The sequence below is a fragment of the Neopelma chrysocephalum genome, unplaced genomic scaffold (assembly GCF_003984885.1).
Source record: "Neopelma chrysocephalum unplaced genomic scaffold, ASM398488v2 Primary Assembly neopelma1_100, whole genome shotgun sequence".
NCBI lineage: Eukaryota > Metazoa > Chordata > Aves > Passeriformes > Pipridae > Neopelma > Neopelma chrysocephalum.
The window spans coordinates 1,721,571-1,737,827 of record NW_020897763.1 but is presented as its reverse complement, the minus strand read 5'-3'; the positions used below and the strand labels follow the sequence as shown (position 1 = coordinate 1,737,827).

At 51.9% G+C, this 16,257-nt stretch overlaps 1 protein-coding gene across 5 annotated transcripts in view; it reads right to left on the bottom strand.

The window, feature by feature from the left end:
• PLXNA2 (plexin A2) overlaps nt 1–16,257 on the bottom strand; it is a 173,554-nt gene that overhangs the window by 40,293 nt on the left and 117,004 nt on the right. For all 5 annotated transcript variants that reach the window (XR_003536172.1, XM_027695025.1, XM_027695023.1 and 2 more), the window contains 4 exons: nt 12,541–12,741; nt 10,682–10,778; nt 10,144–10,337; nt 2,883–3,034 (listed from right to left, as the gene is read on the bottom strand). Coding sequence is in view for 4 of the 5 variants with exons in the window: in XM_027695025.1 (XP_027550826.1) it covers nt 2,883–3,034; nt 10,144–10,337; nt 10,682–10,778; nt 12,541–12,741 (644 nt within the window). In the remaining variant the exon portion in view is untranslated. The remainder of the gene's footprint in view (nt 1–2,882; nt 3,035–10,143; nt 10,338–10,681; nt 10,779–12,540; nt 12,742–16,257) is intronic.

The following is a 16,257-nucleotide window of genomic DNA, read 5'->3' as shown; positions in this document are numbered from 1 at the left end:
CCAGGGCAGCAGGGATGTGTAACAGCAGCTGGGGTTGGGATCAAGAGGATGCCAGTCATGCCAGTAGGTTTGAGGGAGGTTTTCAAAGGGGCATCAGCTGGCAGGGCTCTCCAGCTGGACATAAAGGGGATGGATGCTGCTTGCTCCCGTGGCAACGCTGGAAAGATAAATTCAAGAGCATCCCTCCAGGCACTGGAAACCTGGGGGTGGGAGTAACCTGCCTCAGGGATGAAAACCTGGGGGTAGGAGGAGTAACCTGCCTCAAGGAAGGAGACATGAGGGAGGGAGTGACCTGCTTTAGGGTGGAAATCTGAGGGAAGAAACGATCTGCCTCAGGGATGGAAATCTGAGGGTGGCAGTAACCTGATTTGGGGATGAAAACCTGGGGATAGGAGGAGTAACCTGCCTCAAGGATGAAAACATGAGGGTGGGAATAACCTGCTTCAGGGATGGAAACCTGGGGGTAGGAGTAGTAACCTGCCTCAAGGAGGGAAACATGAGGGTGAGAATAACCTGCTTCAGGGGTGGAAATGTGAGGGTAGGATTGATCTGCCTCAGGGATGGAAACCTGCGGGTAGGAGTAGTACCTGCCTCAGGAATGGAAATCTGAGGGTAGGATAACCTGCCTTGAGGATGGAAACCTGGGGACTCAAGGATGGAAACATGAGGGGACGAATGACCTGCTTTGGGGATGGAAATCTCAGGGTGGGAGTAATTTGCCTCGTGCAGGGGGTGCAGTAACCCCCCTGATGAGACACTTGTGAGGGTCTGACCCTGAGAGTGAGACCAGAGGAAGAGCCAGAGCATCCCCTGCCCAGTGAGGCTGAAGGAGCAGGGGGAAGCTCTCGCTCTTCTGCCACTTGCACACAAAAGCATAAAAGGCTCCAATTTGGGAAGGCAGCGTTCCAGCCGCCTTCAGCAGCATTAAATTCACTACAAATAAAATAAAGAGACTAAAGGAAGAAAAGAACCTTGCAGATCGCCTGCACAGGTGATGCCAGGAGGCCTGATGAAATACATACATGCTGGTAAAGAGCTGGAATGTGCACGTCCTCGTTGCTGCACATCAAAAGGGGTTGCCTAGAGAGACGCTGCCTTTGGAGAGCAGGAATTGAAGCATCTCAGCTGTGTGCCTTAATCTGCCACGTGCTCCTCGCTCTGCCTTTCAACCAGACAGTGCCCGTGCACCTCTCTCTGCCTGTTATTTGATCACTTCTCCTCCCGCAGACCAGCAGCGGGGCCAGGAGGCAGCTGTGCTCTGATTTTGGGTGCAGGGCTGGCAACTGGGAGCAGCAAAAGCCAGGGGAAGTGATTCCTGACACCCCACGGGCAGGAAAAGAGAAGGGGAGGTTTTCCCTCCCACAAGAAACTTGGAAACACCAAATACTCAACAATTTGCCAGTAGAGCAGCAGCTGCCACACAGCTCGGGCAGGACTGGGTGCAGGACAGGGCACAAGTGACCTGGAACACCTGATCCTGATTCCTGCTAAAAGCCAAATTCCCAGCATGTACCTTGTTACAAAATGATGCATTCGGCAGAGCTGTAGGGTGCTGATTGCTGGGCTAAGTGGCCCTTTCACCAACATTAACCTAATTGCTGGCTGATAGATTGCGTGGCTGGAGCATATGGCGAGTCATTACAGTCTTGGAATTCAGTCTGCCCACAGAACCCTTAAGAGGGTCCTTTTATCTGCATTCATCTTTAAAAGGCAGCTCTCATGCTAACGCTTGCTGTTATCTGCCCAGGGTAAATGTTTTAATGATGTTAACAAACTTTGAAAGCTCGAGAGCCGTAATTAGAGTCATGATTATAAAATCAGGGTTTCATACCATCAAAGGAGGATAATTTCATAATCTTCCATCCTTTATTTGAAAAATAAAATAAAACAAAGTACTGCTCAGCAGAACAGCCCAAACTGCTTGTAATGACAGGACTATTGGTGCAGTGGTTGGAGCCATTCCTGCAGTAACACCAAGACACCCTTCCTCCAGTGATCCCATGACACCCTGACACGTCCTCGCAGCTCAGAAGGGGTTATTAATGTCATTTATGTCTTACAGATGGGGAAAGAAAGACATGGAGCCAGCAAAAGCCAAACCAACACCAACGTGTGTTGGTGACAGGTCCTTGCACTGCTCTAGAGATCTGACTGGGGCACTGCACCACCAGAGGACAACTGCTCTGAGCTGCTCCTGGAGCTGGGGCAGATCCGTGCTGCTGGGACCACTCATGGAGTCTTGGCTTTCCCCACACCACACAGGACACCATCCTGATCCCCATGAGGAGATCAGACAACCCAAGGGCACACATCACCTCTCGCTCCTCTCCCGCCCTACCCAAACGACCCTCGACACGCCCCAAACAACCCCTCCCCAAAGCAGCAGGAGGAGAGCACGTCATTCAGGAGGTTTATCCTCTGTTTATCCTCTGTTACATGCCTGTTTTCTAATTTTTGGTTGACATTTCGCTGGGTGAAATAAATGAATTGACTCCAGTGGAAGCCCACTCGGAATTAAGCGGCTGTCACTGCCTCGCCCGCCTAACAAATGGCTGCACGCAGCCGGCAGCGCCGCCGGAATTTCAAGTGCCACGGGGAGCAGGGAAGGCTCGGCATCAACAGCAAGGTGCTCATCAGCAAAGTTGCTTAGCAAAGCAGGAACAGCAGGGTGGAAGGAAACACGGCGCTAAATGAAAGCTTAAAGTGCTGCTTAACCCCCGCGGAGAGCGCCAGAGCGCCTCGTCCCTTCCAACTCCAGACCCCTTCCTGCGGGGCTGGGAGGGTGGAGGGATGGTGCCTGGGGTTGGGATGGGTTCAGGGACGAGGTTCTGTGCCCGTGGGGAGCCGTGGTGGGGCTGGGTGGGGTTGGGAAGGTCACTCACTGCTCCGCCACGATGTAGTGCTCGGGCAGGGGCGCGCAGGGCACCCCGGCCACCTGCACCCCGTGCGCGATCTCCGAGAAGTCCAGGCCCAGGTTCACTCCACGGATGGTCACCCTCGTCCCTCCTTCCGGTGGGCCCGACACCGTCAGGATCTAGGGGGAAACAAAACACAGCAAAGTTGAGCTGGTGAGCCCCAAACCCCATCCTTCAACCCCACGCCTGGCTCAGAAACACTGAGTGCTGCAACCTCCTCCCGCTCCTGCTGCCAAACCCACGCCAGTGCCAGCTCCCCGTGACTCCTCTGGATGTCCTGGAGAAGCCCAAGGCTGCTGAAACCCATCTGTGCTGTGCTCCAAGAGAGGACACCAAGATCCCTGGGCCGGCCAAGAGCTGTAGGCAATGCCATTCCTCAGAAGGCCCTGGCTCCTTTTTAATAAATCCAGAAGATGATAAGTCACCTTCCAGAAGTAGCCTGCTTCTTGGGAGAACTTTAACTTCTGCCTTGGCTGTTACCTGAATGTTAATGTCACATTTTATTAGTAAGTTGGCACCTCAAATGACTTAAAAATGTTAAAGGGTGAGATGTGTGCTTTCAAGCTTCCTGTTTATAGCCTGCCTCAGCCATAATCATCTCTGCTTCTATGGACTTTCATTAAGGACAATATCCTCTTCAATTAGGAGTATAAATTTCAATAATGCAGAGTCACAAAATTTGGACCCAAGACTCTCAGACAGTTATCCTGAATCTGCCACCGGTCTGTTGTTGCTCTTGGGTGAGTTACTAATCTTCCCCATACTACAGTTGTTGTTAATAAATAAACACAATCCATAATAATGCAATTTAATTAATTTAATGGATAAATCCTGTTTACGCTTGTTTGTTCCACCCTTGTCTTTGGCAAAAGACTTGAGCTCTTCAAAACCTTTCCCTCACTGTTTCCAGATGGATGTTTGCTTTCTTCCACCTTCCTAAGAGGCAGTCTGGAAGGTGGCCAAACACCAGCAACCTGCCCCAAAGCAGCCCTTGTGGGACCCCTTGCACTGTCCAGTGCCACAGGGCATGTCTCCCCCTTCCCATGCCATCAGGATATCCCTGTGCCCCATCACTTCTGGGGTTCCAAGTTCCCCAAACCATCTCCCTGCATTTCAGATCCCAGCTGAAGCCATTTGCCTTCTCCCTTGCTTACACATTGTCATTTCATAGAATCATGGAATGGTTTGGGTTGAAAGGGACCTTAAAAATCATCTTGTTCCAAACTCCCTGCCACAGGCAGGGACAGCTTCCACTAGCCCAGGTTGCTCCAAGCCCCGTCCAACCTGGCCTTGGGCACTGCCAGGGATGGGGCAGCCACAGCTTCTCTGGGCAACCTGTGCCAGGGCCTCCCCACCCTCACAGGGAAGAATTTTTTCCTAATATCCAATAAAACCTACTCTCTGGCAGTTTGAGGCCATTCCCCCTTGTCCTGTCACTACATGCCCTTGTAAAGAGTCTCTCTGCATCTTTCTTTTAGGCTCCCTTCAGGTACTGGAAGGCCACAATTAGGTCACCCAGAAGCCTTTTCCACCTCTGCTCCTGTTTAAGGTGCTCCTGTAGAAATTCACAGTCATAGAATCATCAAGGTTGCAAAAGACCTCCCAGAGCAAGTCCAACCTCTACCAAATCCCACCAAAATGTATCATCAAGTGCCACGTCTGAAGTGCCACGTCTGCTCGTTTTTTGAACACTTCCAGGGATGGTGACCCCACCACTTCCCTGGGTGGAGCCTGTTCCAACTCCATGACTTCCCTGGGCAGCCTGTTCCACCTCTGGCAGCTCCACATGCCCAGCAGAGCCACCCCATACACCAAACCACCCCCTCCTTCCTCTGCTTGAATTCCCACCTCCCTCTCCGACCGAGGTTTTTAATTTATTCACCAGGCACTGCCTGTTGTGCTGCTGTTCCCTGTAACTCACACTGCCTGGCACGTCTTGTATCATTTAGCTCTGCATGAAGCACTACGTGCCCACGAAGCCACCACCAAATCAAGCTCTATTGCATTACACCGAGTCCTGGAGGCCTGGGAATGTTTACATCGCTAGCTGGGAATCACCTGAACTTGGCACTTCACCTACTTGACAGTTACAACTGTCCTTTGCAGCTCTAGATTATGTTAAAATGCATTTACTGGAGCACTTACACCGCTGGGCTCGTCGGCTCGTCGCTGCTTGAGAAAAAGAAGTCACCGTTTACCATTTGCTGACCTGACCAGAACCAGAGGAGCCAATTGGCCTCACCCAAAACAAAGCTGAGCTGATGCTGTATTTTAAAAATGTCCTGACCTGGAAAATCCCCAATATGGAGCTCCACTCGACCTAGATTTTAGTGGCCACTAATTGAACAGTTTTGAAGTAACTGTGCCATAAAGCAGCCCCAGGGTTAGAACAGATGCATTCAATTAATTACAGCTGGAGAGATTCAGTCAAAATCGCAGAAAGAAGATAAGTCTTAAAGGTCCCGTTGCACCGAGAGCTGGGGACCCCTCCAAGCAGCATCCCTGGGCCCTTCATGGGGGTGAGGATTCATGGATGAGGCACCTCCAGCCAAGCCAGCCCGTGCTCTGCCTTAATCCTGGCTTGGCTGTGCTGGTTGCTGCTCAGGCTGCAGGGCTGGCTGGTGACACTCCAGTTTTCTGATCCGAGACAGACAGGATTAGGAAGAAATATTCCCCAATTTCAAGAAAATCACTTCACTAGACTGGCTTTTCACTCAGAGGTCTGTGGAGGATGAAAAGAACCCGCAAAGGGCAGCCGAAGAAAACCAAGGCCATTACCAGGAATTGTACATTTACTGTTAAGGAATTTGCACCTCTGCTGGAAGTTTTTTAGGTTGAACCGAAGCAGTTTGGACGTCACTGAGATCTGAGCGGGGTGTGGGAGGCAGAATTATTCTGAGCAGGTCACTTCTCCCCCTCTGCATCAGCCTCACCTCGCATGGAACAAATCTGCAATCCACCTCCTCTAATAATACCTGTTCCTGCTGCCCAGGGAAAGGGTTTATGCAGGTGTACAGCTCTGTATTATTCATAAAAAGGTTTCAAGTACAGAGATGAAGTGAGTGGTGGCAGGAGCTCAGTCACCCCCACACCCTGTCCCTGCATCACGGAAGGGTTGCAGATGCTCCAGGGCATTTCTCTTGCTGCTGCTTACTTGAAACCAAGGTAGGGATCATCAAGGTTGGAATCCAAGGGATCCCAGGGATCCCCAAGGTTGGAATCCAAGGGATCCCAGGGGTCCAGGAGCCCCAGCACAGTTCTAGCACCCTTCCCTCCCCAGCCTGCAGAAGACAGTGCAGGAAAAACGTTCTCAGCCTCACGTCTGGCCCGTTGCATCACTCAGCATTTCTGACACCAAGCAATATTTAGCCTCCAGAAGAAGTCTGTGATGAGAGGGGGAGACCTGGAGACAGGGAGACCTGGAGGCAGGGCTGGCTGTGAGTTGGATGGGGCTTTCCCTCTGGAGAAGCCATGAGCCCGGCGACCGCTCTGCACAACAACCACTTGGCATCTGTCAGGGTGCAGAGAGAGCACCCGGCTGCTGAATCAATGGCATAACCCCTGCCCCCCCTCCCCAAACCTCATCCACCTTCATCCTCTTTGTCTTTTTTTCATCCTGCTCTGAGCTCGATGGATCCCAGCTGATGAGCCCAGCGGGGACCCGGCACACAAGCATTGTCATCCCGGCATGATCCCTCCTTGTCTCTGCCTCGGCTGATAGCACATTCAGAACCTAATTGTTATCTCAGCAGAGCAACTCCATTATTCAGCCTGACACTGGCCCCCCCCTTCAGCTGTTTGTTGCACTGATGTTATATTAATGAGGCCTGCAAATAAATGAATAGGAGATCAGAGTGCCACTTGTTCGCCAGAAAGCTGATTTTTATTTATTTATTGCTAAGACCACAGACCGTGTGGAAGTTTTAAGCTGCTGAAGGGACACTGTTGGTGACGGCAGAGCCTCTCACTTAGTAAAAGAACTGCAAATATCCCACTGCTCATTTACTTTTATAACTATTAAAACAGAATCTCTTCTTACTTATGCACCCCCTGAAGGCACTGGTGCCTGGGAGCCAGGCCCTTGACCTCAGGCTTGTCAGAAAGAGTGAACCTGGCCAGATGAAGCAAAAAGGAGTGGAAAACAACCCATATTAAAGGCTCTTTTAGGCTGAGTCTGATGCAAACCCCAGTATGAGACTAAACACTGTTCCCCAGTTGAGCCTGTCAATGCTGGTACCTGCAGGATGGAGGATGTGCCACCAGTGCCAGCTCTGAGCCTGCCAGCTTGGTCCCAGCAGGGCAGGGTGTTCCCTCCCACCATTCCAGCTCTACAGCACCAGGCAGTGCAAAATGGTGCCCAAAATCCCCAAAAAAACTCAGGTGGCAGAAAAGGACCCAACAGCAACAAAGGCTGTAAAGGTCTCATGGTCTCCTACACAATCTCACACACTTTACTGGAGGGGAAAGGGGATGAGAGAAGTTAAACCAGGCTGTTGAAAGGGTTGGATTTAGGAATATCGACCCTGTGGGGTTTCTGCTGGGGCTTTGGCATTTTCTAGACCTGACTGCTCAATGCAAGATTCTGCCTGAGTGTTCAACCCTGTCAGTGCCCTTCCCACCAGTGGATCTCAAAGCACACAGAAGAGGTCACTAGCTCCCCTCTGCTTTCCCCCTTCTTTTCTACAACTGCAAACTTGACTTTCATTAAAAAAAAAAAAAAAGCAAGCTGTGAATTCCTAAGGAGAAAGGTGGAGTCCAAGGGAAAACACCAAACACCACAAGAGCTGTGATAAAATCACAGCAGCTCACAGCTCTGCCAGGGTCAGCAGAGCCATGGGACAACACAACCCCCTGAAATCTGGGTTTCTCATTGCTGATCTCACTGTGGAATAAACCAACAAAAGCACAGACATTCCCTACTCCACTCTCTCATCTACAAATCCACTCAGGGCAATCTCCTGAGACTCCAAACATCCCCCAGCGAGGCACCCCCCGCTTCCCACTTGGAAGGCTGAGACCCAGACCTGGTCCTGGAGACAAGAAACGTGTAACAGCAGCAAAGCCCTGCTCTTTTCTTCCTGGACAGAGCCCAAAAGTATTGCTTTCAAGTTGGACAGTGATAAAACACTTGGTGGCAGTGCCATGCCTGCAGCCAGCTGCCAGAGCCAGCCTGGCACCACTGGGATGCAAGTCATTTGGTGGCTGAAGCTGAGTGTTTTTCCTCTTCTCTGCTTAGCTCAAGGAGGGGGAAAGAAAAAATTCCAAGATTTCTTCAATGTTACAACTATCTGAATGGTTTATGGGGAAGAAAATCTCAGGCAGAGGCTGTTTTGCTTTGTGCATCTTGTAGCATAACCTCGTGCAGCAGAAGAGCACTTGGATAAGTAAAGTTTGGGTTCTGCCCACTGGCAGGACAAGGTGAATATCCAGGCAAGCTTTAAAGCTCATTTTATCTCTTGGTAAGACACCTATGGCTTGGAAAACAAACAAATCAACCAAACAGGGAAAGGATTCTCAACACTCCTTAATGCTTTCCTATCTCTGCACAACCAACACCTCCTCTGCTCCTCCACAGGCTTGTCACCTCAGCAGCTCCTCACCAGCTCCACTCTGCAGCGTGAAAAACAGTGCACAAGAGAAATCCCTGCCCAGCAAAGGTATAATGTGGCTGGGCAGAAGGTCTAGGAAAGAAATATCAAAAGCCTGGTAACATCCCTGCAGGATGGATGGACCCCCCTCAGCATCATCCTCCTCCAGTCAGCCCCACCCAGCCCTGACAGAGCGGCCTCTGTGCTTCCTCCCCTCCTCCATAAAAGGAGGTTGATGCCTCCCTCCTGGGGGGTTGAACCAGTTTAGCTAAACTGGTGTAAAAACTAATTGAAGAGGAACCTTCCACACACCCTTGGGTCCTTATTCCGCTGGCAGAAGTTTGGGTGCTGAGCAGCCCTACTCCTGCCCTGCCATGAGGAAGAGGCCCCCTCAACCCAGCACTGTTACATCCTTCTGCAGCACGGACACATGCTCAGGGCGAGGGAGGTTTTTTTCGGGATTTAATTAACTGAGAACCCAAAATCTTCCTTCATTCCCACCTGATAAGAGTGTCACTCCTAATAGCGACGTTAACAGACCGAGCACACTTTTACCGGTGAAAAAACGCTCCTGGGAGACATTCTGCATCCCTCAGTGGCCTGAACAGAAATATCAGAAGCATCAACTACGGACTAATTAGCTCCCTGGTTTAATTAGCATTCTGGTAGCGGTCCGTGGCGGTCACCCCGGCGCTGGTGGCACCGGTGGCGAGTGCCAGCTGCCTGGGGCAGGGGCAGGGCTGCACCCCTGGCCACGGGCCATGAACAGCACTGAAAAAGTCCTGGAGCAGGTGGGCAATGGAAGGTTTTCAGACAAGACAGGGACAGCCTAAAATCCACCCTGGGAGGAGCAAAGGAAGAGGGGGAAACCGCCAACCGCGAGGGGTTCGACGAGGGGAAGTGCCGGGTTCTGCACCTGGGATGGGGCAGCTCTGGATGTACGGACAGGATGGGGGATGAGGGGCTGGAAAGCAGGGCCAGAAAGGGACCTGGGGGTCCTGGTTGATGGGAAGTTGGCCATGAGTCAGCAGTGCCCTGGCAGCCAGGAGGGGCAACCCTGTCCTTGGGGCATCAGGCCCAGCATCACCAGCTGGGACTGGGAGGGGATTGTCCTGCTCTGCTCTGACCTGGGATGGCCTCACCTGCAATATTGGAGCAGTTTTGTGCAATATAAGAAATAAATTAAGCTATTAGAGAGTGTCCAAAGGAGGTCAGTGAAGATGGGGAAGGGCCTTGAGGGAAAGCTGTGTGAGGACACTGAGGGCACTTGGTGTGTTCAGCTGGAGAAGAGGAGACTGAGGGGAGACCTCACTGCAGTCACAACTTCCTCATGAGGGGCAGAGGAGGGGCAGGCACTGAGCTCTGCTCTGTGGGACCAGTGGTAGGACCAGAGGGAATGGCCTGAAGCTGTGTCAGGGCAGGTTTAAGTTGGATCTCAGGAAAAGGTTCCTCCCCCAGAGGGTGGTTGGGCACTGACCAGGGCAGTGGTCACAGCATCAAGGCTGCCAGAGCTCAAGGAGCTTTTGGATGACACTCTCAAGCACATGAGATGGTCCCGTGCAGGGTTAAGGGTTGGAGTCAATGATTCTCGTGGGTCCCTTCCCCACTCAGCACATCCTGTGGGATCGGCGGGTTCTTACCTCGGTGATCCGGGGGTTGGAGCACTTGACGTTGCGGCTGGACCAGTCGAGCCAGGGCTGGGCCGAGGGGGAGCTGCAGTGGGGCCTCAGGGTGCACTTGGCCTCCCCACTGCACCAGCCACACTCGAATTTGGGGTCAGCCTTGAGGCAGAGCCCGCAGCTCTCGCGCTGGGCCGCGCACTTGTACAGGTGCACTGAGGAGAGAGGGGAGGGGATCAGGGCAGGGGCAGGAACTGAGACATTCACCTGGGCTGCAGCTGCTCTCGGACTCACAACCCGCAGCACGTGCTGAGTTCTGGCTTAACGAGCCGCAGAGTGGCTTCCAAAAGGCGGTTTCCAAAGCCACGGTGGGATCAGCGGGGCTCAGTGAGCAGCACGAGCAGCGGAGCTGTGAGCTGCTCCCATCCACGGGATGATCCACAAGGATCACGACATCTCTGCCTGCAGCCACAGGCACTGCCCTGCCCCAACAGCCTCTCTCCAGCCCCCACCTCCACCCTCCTCCCCGTGGCTCGAAGCCATTTAAAGCAGACGTTACCTTTCAGATCCTCCGGGTTGTCAATAACAAAGTTCCCATTCCAAACCACGGCAAAGTCCACGGCCAAGTTGCTGATGTCCATCCCATCATAGAGGTACTGCAAGAGAAGATGGAGAATGGCATGTTTGGGAGAATGACTCAAACAGAAAAAGAAGGTTTTTTTGAAAGAAACCATAATTATTCTCTGCTTAAAAACATGTGCTGGTGCCTGAGACATCACATTTCTACACTTCAACTCCAGGGTTCTGCTTTGACTCCCTTGTCCTCACCAGGAAGAGATAATTAAATCAGATCTAGTCCTTGTGAGAGGTAATAGATTAATTATTCCACTCACAGTGGTTGCTCTTGTCACTCAGTCTCTAGCTTATCAATACAGCCCCTCCAGTTAGTCAGACTGGGACTGCTGCCTTCAGGCTGTCTTCTTCCACAGTCACTGTGCACCCCAGTGTGAGTGGGAGCTTAAAAATCCCACTGCAGAGCTTTGGCTGATGGAACAGGCACCATCTGAGCAAAAATAGATGCTGCAGGGAGGTCCTTTCCCAGCCACTGCTTTGGTCCAGACTAGGGTAGCACTGGCTTGAATTATTGCCCTTCTTATGGACACCCTGGGGGCCGTGGCTGAGTGAATGTGGAGGCTTTAGCTGAATTCCCAGTGTATTCTGAAATTCCCATTATCACAACCAGCACTGATGAGGCTTCGCTCCGATGCTCTCTCTAAGTCAACCAAGAGCTGCTAAAAAGACTTAAAAAGGTGAGGGAACATTGCCATCCTCTTTGGGATGGGGCTGGTGGTGAATGAACCAAGGCAGACTGCTCTGACTGTCCCTGTGCAGTAGTTGTGCAGTTTGAACTCACATTTGGCTGTACTGAGTCACCTTGCCTGGGTTTTACTAAGTTGGTGTGAAACAAGATCTTCTGTTCAAGTGATGGAGCTGTGAGTTCAGAATTGCCCTTACATCCTCTACCTACCACTTCCTATTAGCCTAACAGCAATAAAAGTGCTTCTCTAACGTTTATAAATCACTTTGGATAGGAAAAGTACTCTATAGTATTAATACATTTATTATCCACCGAGCTGCGAGGCCCAAAGACGGCCAGTGATGTATAAATATCCAGTGAAATTTTTAAAAATTCAAAACTTCATTAACAATTTAAGACCATCTGCGCTGAATATTCAAGTGGACCCTGTTCTGCTGCCTAAAACAAACTGCCTGTGCCCTGTTTGCCCACGGACCTCTTCGAGCACTTGGTGAGGAGAGGAAGGACCTGCTCATCCCAGAGCTGTAGATTGTCACAGGAGACCCAAATGTGGGCTGTGGCTCAGGGTAGGGGGTGACCTGCATTTTCCATGCGTGTTTTGGCATCCCCAAGTACCTGCTGTGGTGACTTTGGGGTGTTGGGAAGTAAAATCCTGCCAGGTCCATTGGCAGGGCAAAGCCTCATCCTACAGAGGAGGGTTATCCTCCCCTGCCTGCTGCTCCAGCAGCATCTCTCAGGTAATTTCCCTCTCTCCACTGTGCTCTGAAGTTTTCCTTTCCCCCTCCTTCCCTGCTTTTCAGCACCACTCTATTCATCCAGGCACCGTGACCTGGAATTCGACAGCTCCCCGATAAGGGGTCTGTGATTCTCCTTATCTCCCCGCGTGAATTAGCCTGCCTGAACACCTCCCGCATCCCCTCCTCCTCCCCTTCCCCTCGCTGACCCCCCTGCAGGCAGACAGGGAACCGCCAGCTATCTGTGATTAAACACCTCGCACGCCCACGGGCGCCTCGCTCCCACCTGGAATTCTGGATTAGCTAAACTCCGAGAGTTTTCACTCCCTTTGGAGCTGACACCCGGTTTTTGGCGCGTTCCCTCACCGAGCTGTTCTGGCACTGGACGCTGGAGCTGTTGAAGCGCAGGGCGGGCACGCGGTGGATGATGCCCTGGATGCTGAGCACACACTCGTACCCGCGCTGCCCCGACTGCGGCTGCGGCAGGTTCCTCGCCTTCAGCGTGATGGGTTTCACCTCTCCCACCGGGATCAGGATCTCCTCCGTGGGGAAGAGCTGGGGACAGTCCTGGGAGGGCAGTAAGGAGAGAAGGAGGTTACAGCGGTGGCAGAGCTGATGTCCCAGCCCCATCCCCAGTGCCCAGGACACGCCACTCCCCAGCCCAGCTGCAGTTTAAGTGCACGAATAAAGGAACCCCCGCGACAGCCCCTCTGCCCTGGGGCTGGCACTGATTTCCTCATTGCAGCTGCAGCAGGAGGAACGCCCTATTTGGGGATAAATCCAAGGTGTCCTCCCTGCTCCGAGCTTGCCGTGGGTTTTATCTGTGGAGCCAGAGGCTCTTGCCGTGCCCTCCTGCAGCAGCACAACCCCTTATCAGCTGCTCCAGCTCTGCTGAGCCCCACTGCTCTGGAGGGAGATGGGCTGCTCCCAGCCACAGGCTGCACTCCCTGGGCCTCCTCCTAATCCCATTTCACCCCTCACACCCCTCGGCTCTGAGACGGATCAGCCTGGGATGTGCTTCCCTCTCACCACCAGGCACTGTTCCGCTCTGCTTTATCAGAGGTAAATTAGGCCAACGTGCCATTAATTTCTGAGGTGACATTAAGTTCTGCTCTGTCTGCTCTCAACCCCTCACCACGCTCCAACACCTCTGCCTTCCTGAAACACCCACCCAGCTCTCTGGAACGCTCCTGGGCTGTGGCTGGCATGGCCTTTCCCTTGGCTGAGGAGTGCCTGGGTGGGATTCGTGCCTCTGCCAGCTGGGTGGGCAAAGCACCTGACCCGAATTGCCTTTTCTATCTCTAAATCTTAGAATGGTTTAGGTTGGAAGGAACCTTAAAGATCACCTTGTTCCAACCCCCTTCTATGGGCAGAAACACCTTCCACGAGCCCAGGTTGCTCCAAGTCCCGTCCAACCTGGCCTTGGACACCTCCAGGGATGGAGCAGCCACAACTTTGCTGATAAGGGTGATTTATTTTTACTTCTGCCATTATCTGGCCAAAATAATTAACTGCAAATTAATAGCAAGTTCTCATATTGCTGAGGCTCAAGATTTTGCTGTGCAAGATGCTGCATGAAAAATAAAAGGAGACTCCCTGCAAACACTGGAAGAGCCTGGCACAGGTTGCCCAGAGAAGCTGTGGCTGCCCCATCCCTGAAAGGTCAGGTCAGGTTGGATGGGGCTTGGAGCAACCTGGGCTAGTGGAAGGTGTTTCTGGCCATAGCAGGGGGTAGAATGAGATGATCTTTAAGGTCCCTTCCAACCCAAACCATTCTGTGATTGATGAACCACCACTGCACAAACGAGCAGATCTCCAGTTCCCCACGAGCACAAATGAGATGTCTAAATGAAACTCTGAGATGAACCACAAAAAAATGAGCTATCAGTGCCTGGTACCTGTATGACATCCCTCCCATAAGATCTCAGCATCCTAAACATTATCTCTGCACAACACACCGGGAAATACAGTTTTTCTTCCATTTCCATACCAGGAAATGCAAGAGACTGAGATAAAGGCTCTGACCATCAGAAGTATTTACATTCTGTTCAGCTCTAATTTGCTTTGATCTAATGGAACAAGGTACCTAAGTACCTGTAAGCACCTGACACTAAATGATTAATCCCAAGCTAAAGTAGGAGTTTGAGAAAACACGGCCTGACGTCTCCCTTCCCTCTGCCAAATCCCAGACTGGTATCCCAAGACCTTTGCCACCCAGCCTACTGATGAAAGGAAATCATCCTGGTGGCAGTGCAGCGAGAGCCATCCTCACCAGGATTCCACTAGGACTGTGTGTCCAGGGGGAAAATCCCCATCTCTCCCTGATAGCCACAACCCGTGCCAAGCCACACTCCCTCTCCAGCTCACAGCCAGGGCCATGGGATGTTGTTTCACTACTGGCTCAGGCAAGTTGTAAATGAGAAACAGATGCTACCCTGGTTTGGAGTAACTTAAACCACTGCCTCATAAACCTTTTTAGTGGCACTTTTCCTTATATATATTTTATTTTATTTCTAACAGGGACTTTCACGGATTAACAGCCAAGAGTGATTTTAAACTCCATCAGCCAGAAAGCGGCTACACTGGAGGGGGAAGAAAAGTCCTTTTCTGCAGTGGAGTGGGTTTACAGGCTGGAAGGGAATGGCATAACCTGGTTCCCACAGACCCTGGTACTGTGGATCCAACCCCCAGCTCAGCCTTTGTGCTACCACCAGCAAACTCCTAGGATTGCTGTCATTTTCCATCCACTGCCAGCTCCTCCAAGCTCATTTTGCACACACATTCCGTCCTCCTCCTTATGCATCACACGCCTGTACCACTTTCCACTCAATATCTGGCTGCATTTAAGGTTTTGCATTTAACCTCAAACTCACATCAAGGACCGACAGGAGACAAATATCTCTGCTCCAGCCCTGTGGAATGCCCGTGTTTGGAAGGAAAAGCATCCTGGAGCCACAGAACCTTTTACCCCGTTATGACTGAAAACAAAAAACATCTCCAGTCACATCACCAGTGGGAGAACCTCAGTGCACAGTCCTGAAAATAATGAATATGTTATGGACCATTATCCTTCCTGGCCAGCGCCATCCGTGAGGCGACTGCTAAGGAGACGCTCCTGCCTTGGGAGACACAGGGAGAGAGGACTTACATTTCCAGATCTGCTCTCTGGTGCTGAAAATGCTGGTAGCAAAAATCGTTCTGCCGTCATTAGAGATGAGTGGGACATAATAGATATACTTTTCTTTTTTTTTTTCCCCCCCTTTGGTTTCAGTGGAAGGAAAATGTCACACCGGGGTAGTGGCGAAGGCAGGGCAGGCAGCCCGAGAGCGCGCTCGGGGATGCACCAAGCGAGGCAGCCCCTCTGTGTTGGCTGACAGTTACAGTGATCACACTAATAAGGGATGTACATTTTGGAATGGGGGATATGTAGGAAGATGGAAGACTCCTGGGGAGCCACATTGCTGTGGGCAGTTGCTGCTGAGTTTATCAGAGGAGTGAGCGAAGCCGCGGGAGCTGCCGGGGCTTGCGGAGGGCACAGGAGGGCTGGGAGGTCGCTGCCTTGTTGGAGCCCTTCTCCTGCCTCTCTGTGCCATTTCCCATCCTGCCACATTGTTCAGCCTGCAGGCCTTTTCTTTGTATTTTGTTTTTGTTTAATTGCTGCCACAGTGATGCACAACCACGTCACTGCATACCCACACCCCTGCACACTCACACCCCTGCACATCCACATCCCTGCTCACCCAAATCCCTGCTCACCCAAATACCTGCACATCCACACCCCTGCACACCCAAATCCCTGCTCAACCAAATTTCTGCACATCCAAATCCCTGCACACCCACACCCCTGCACACCCACACCCCTGCACACCCACACCCCTGCACACCCAAGTCCCTGCACACCCATGTCCCTGCACATCCATGTCCCTCCACATCCATGTCCCTCCACATCCATGTTCCTGCACATCCCCATCCCTATACAGCCACATCTCTGCACACCCAAATCCCTGCTCATCCATGTCCCTGCACACCCAAATCACTGCTCAACCACATCCCTGCTCAACCAAATCTCTGCACATCCAAAAT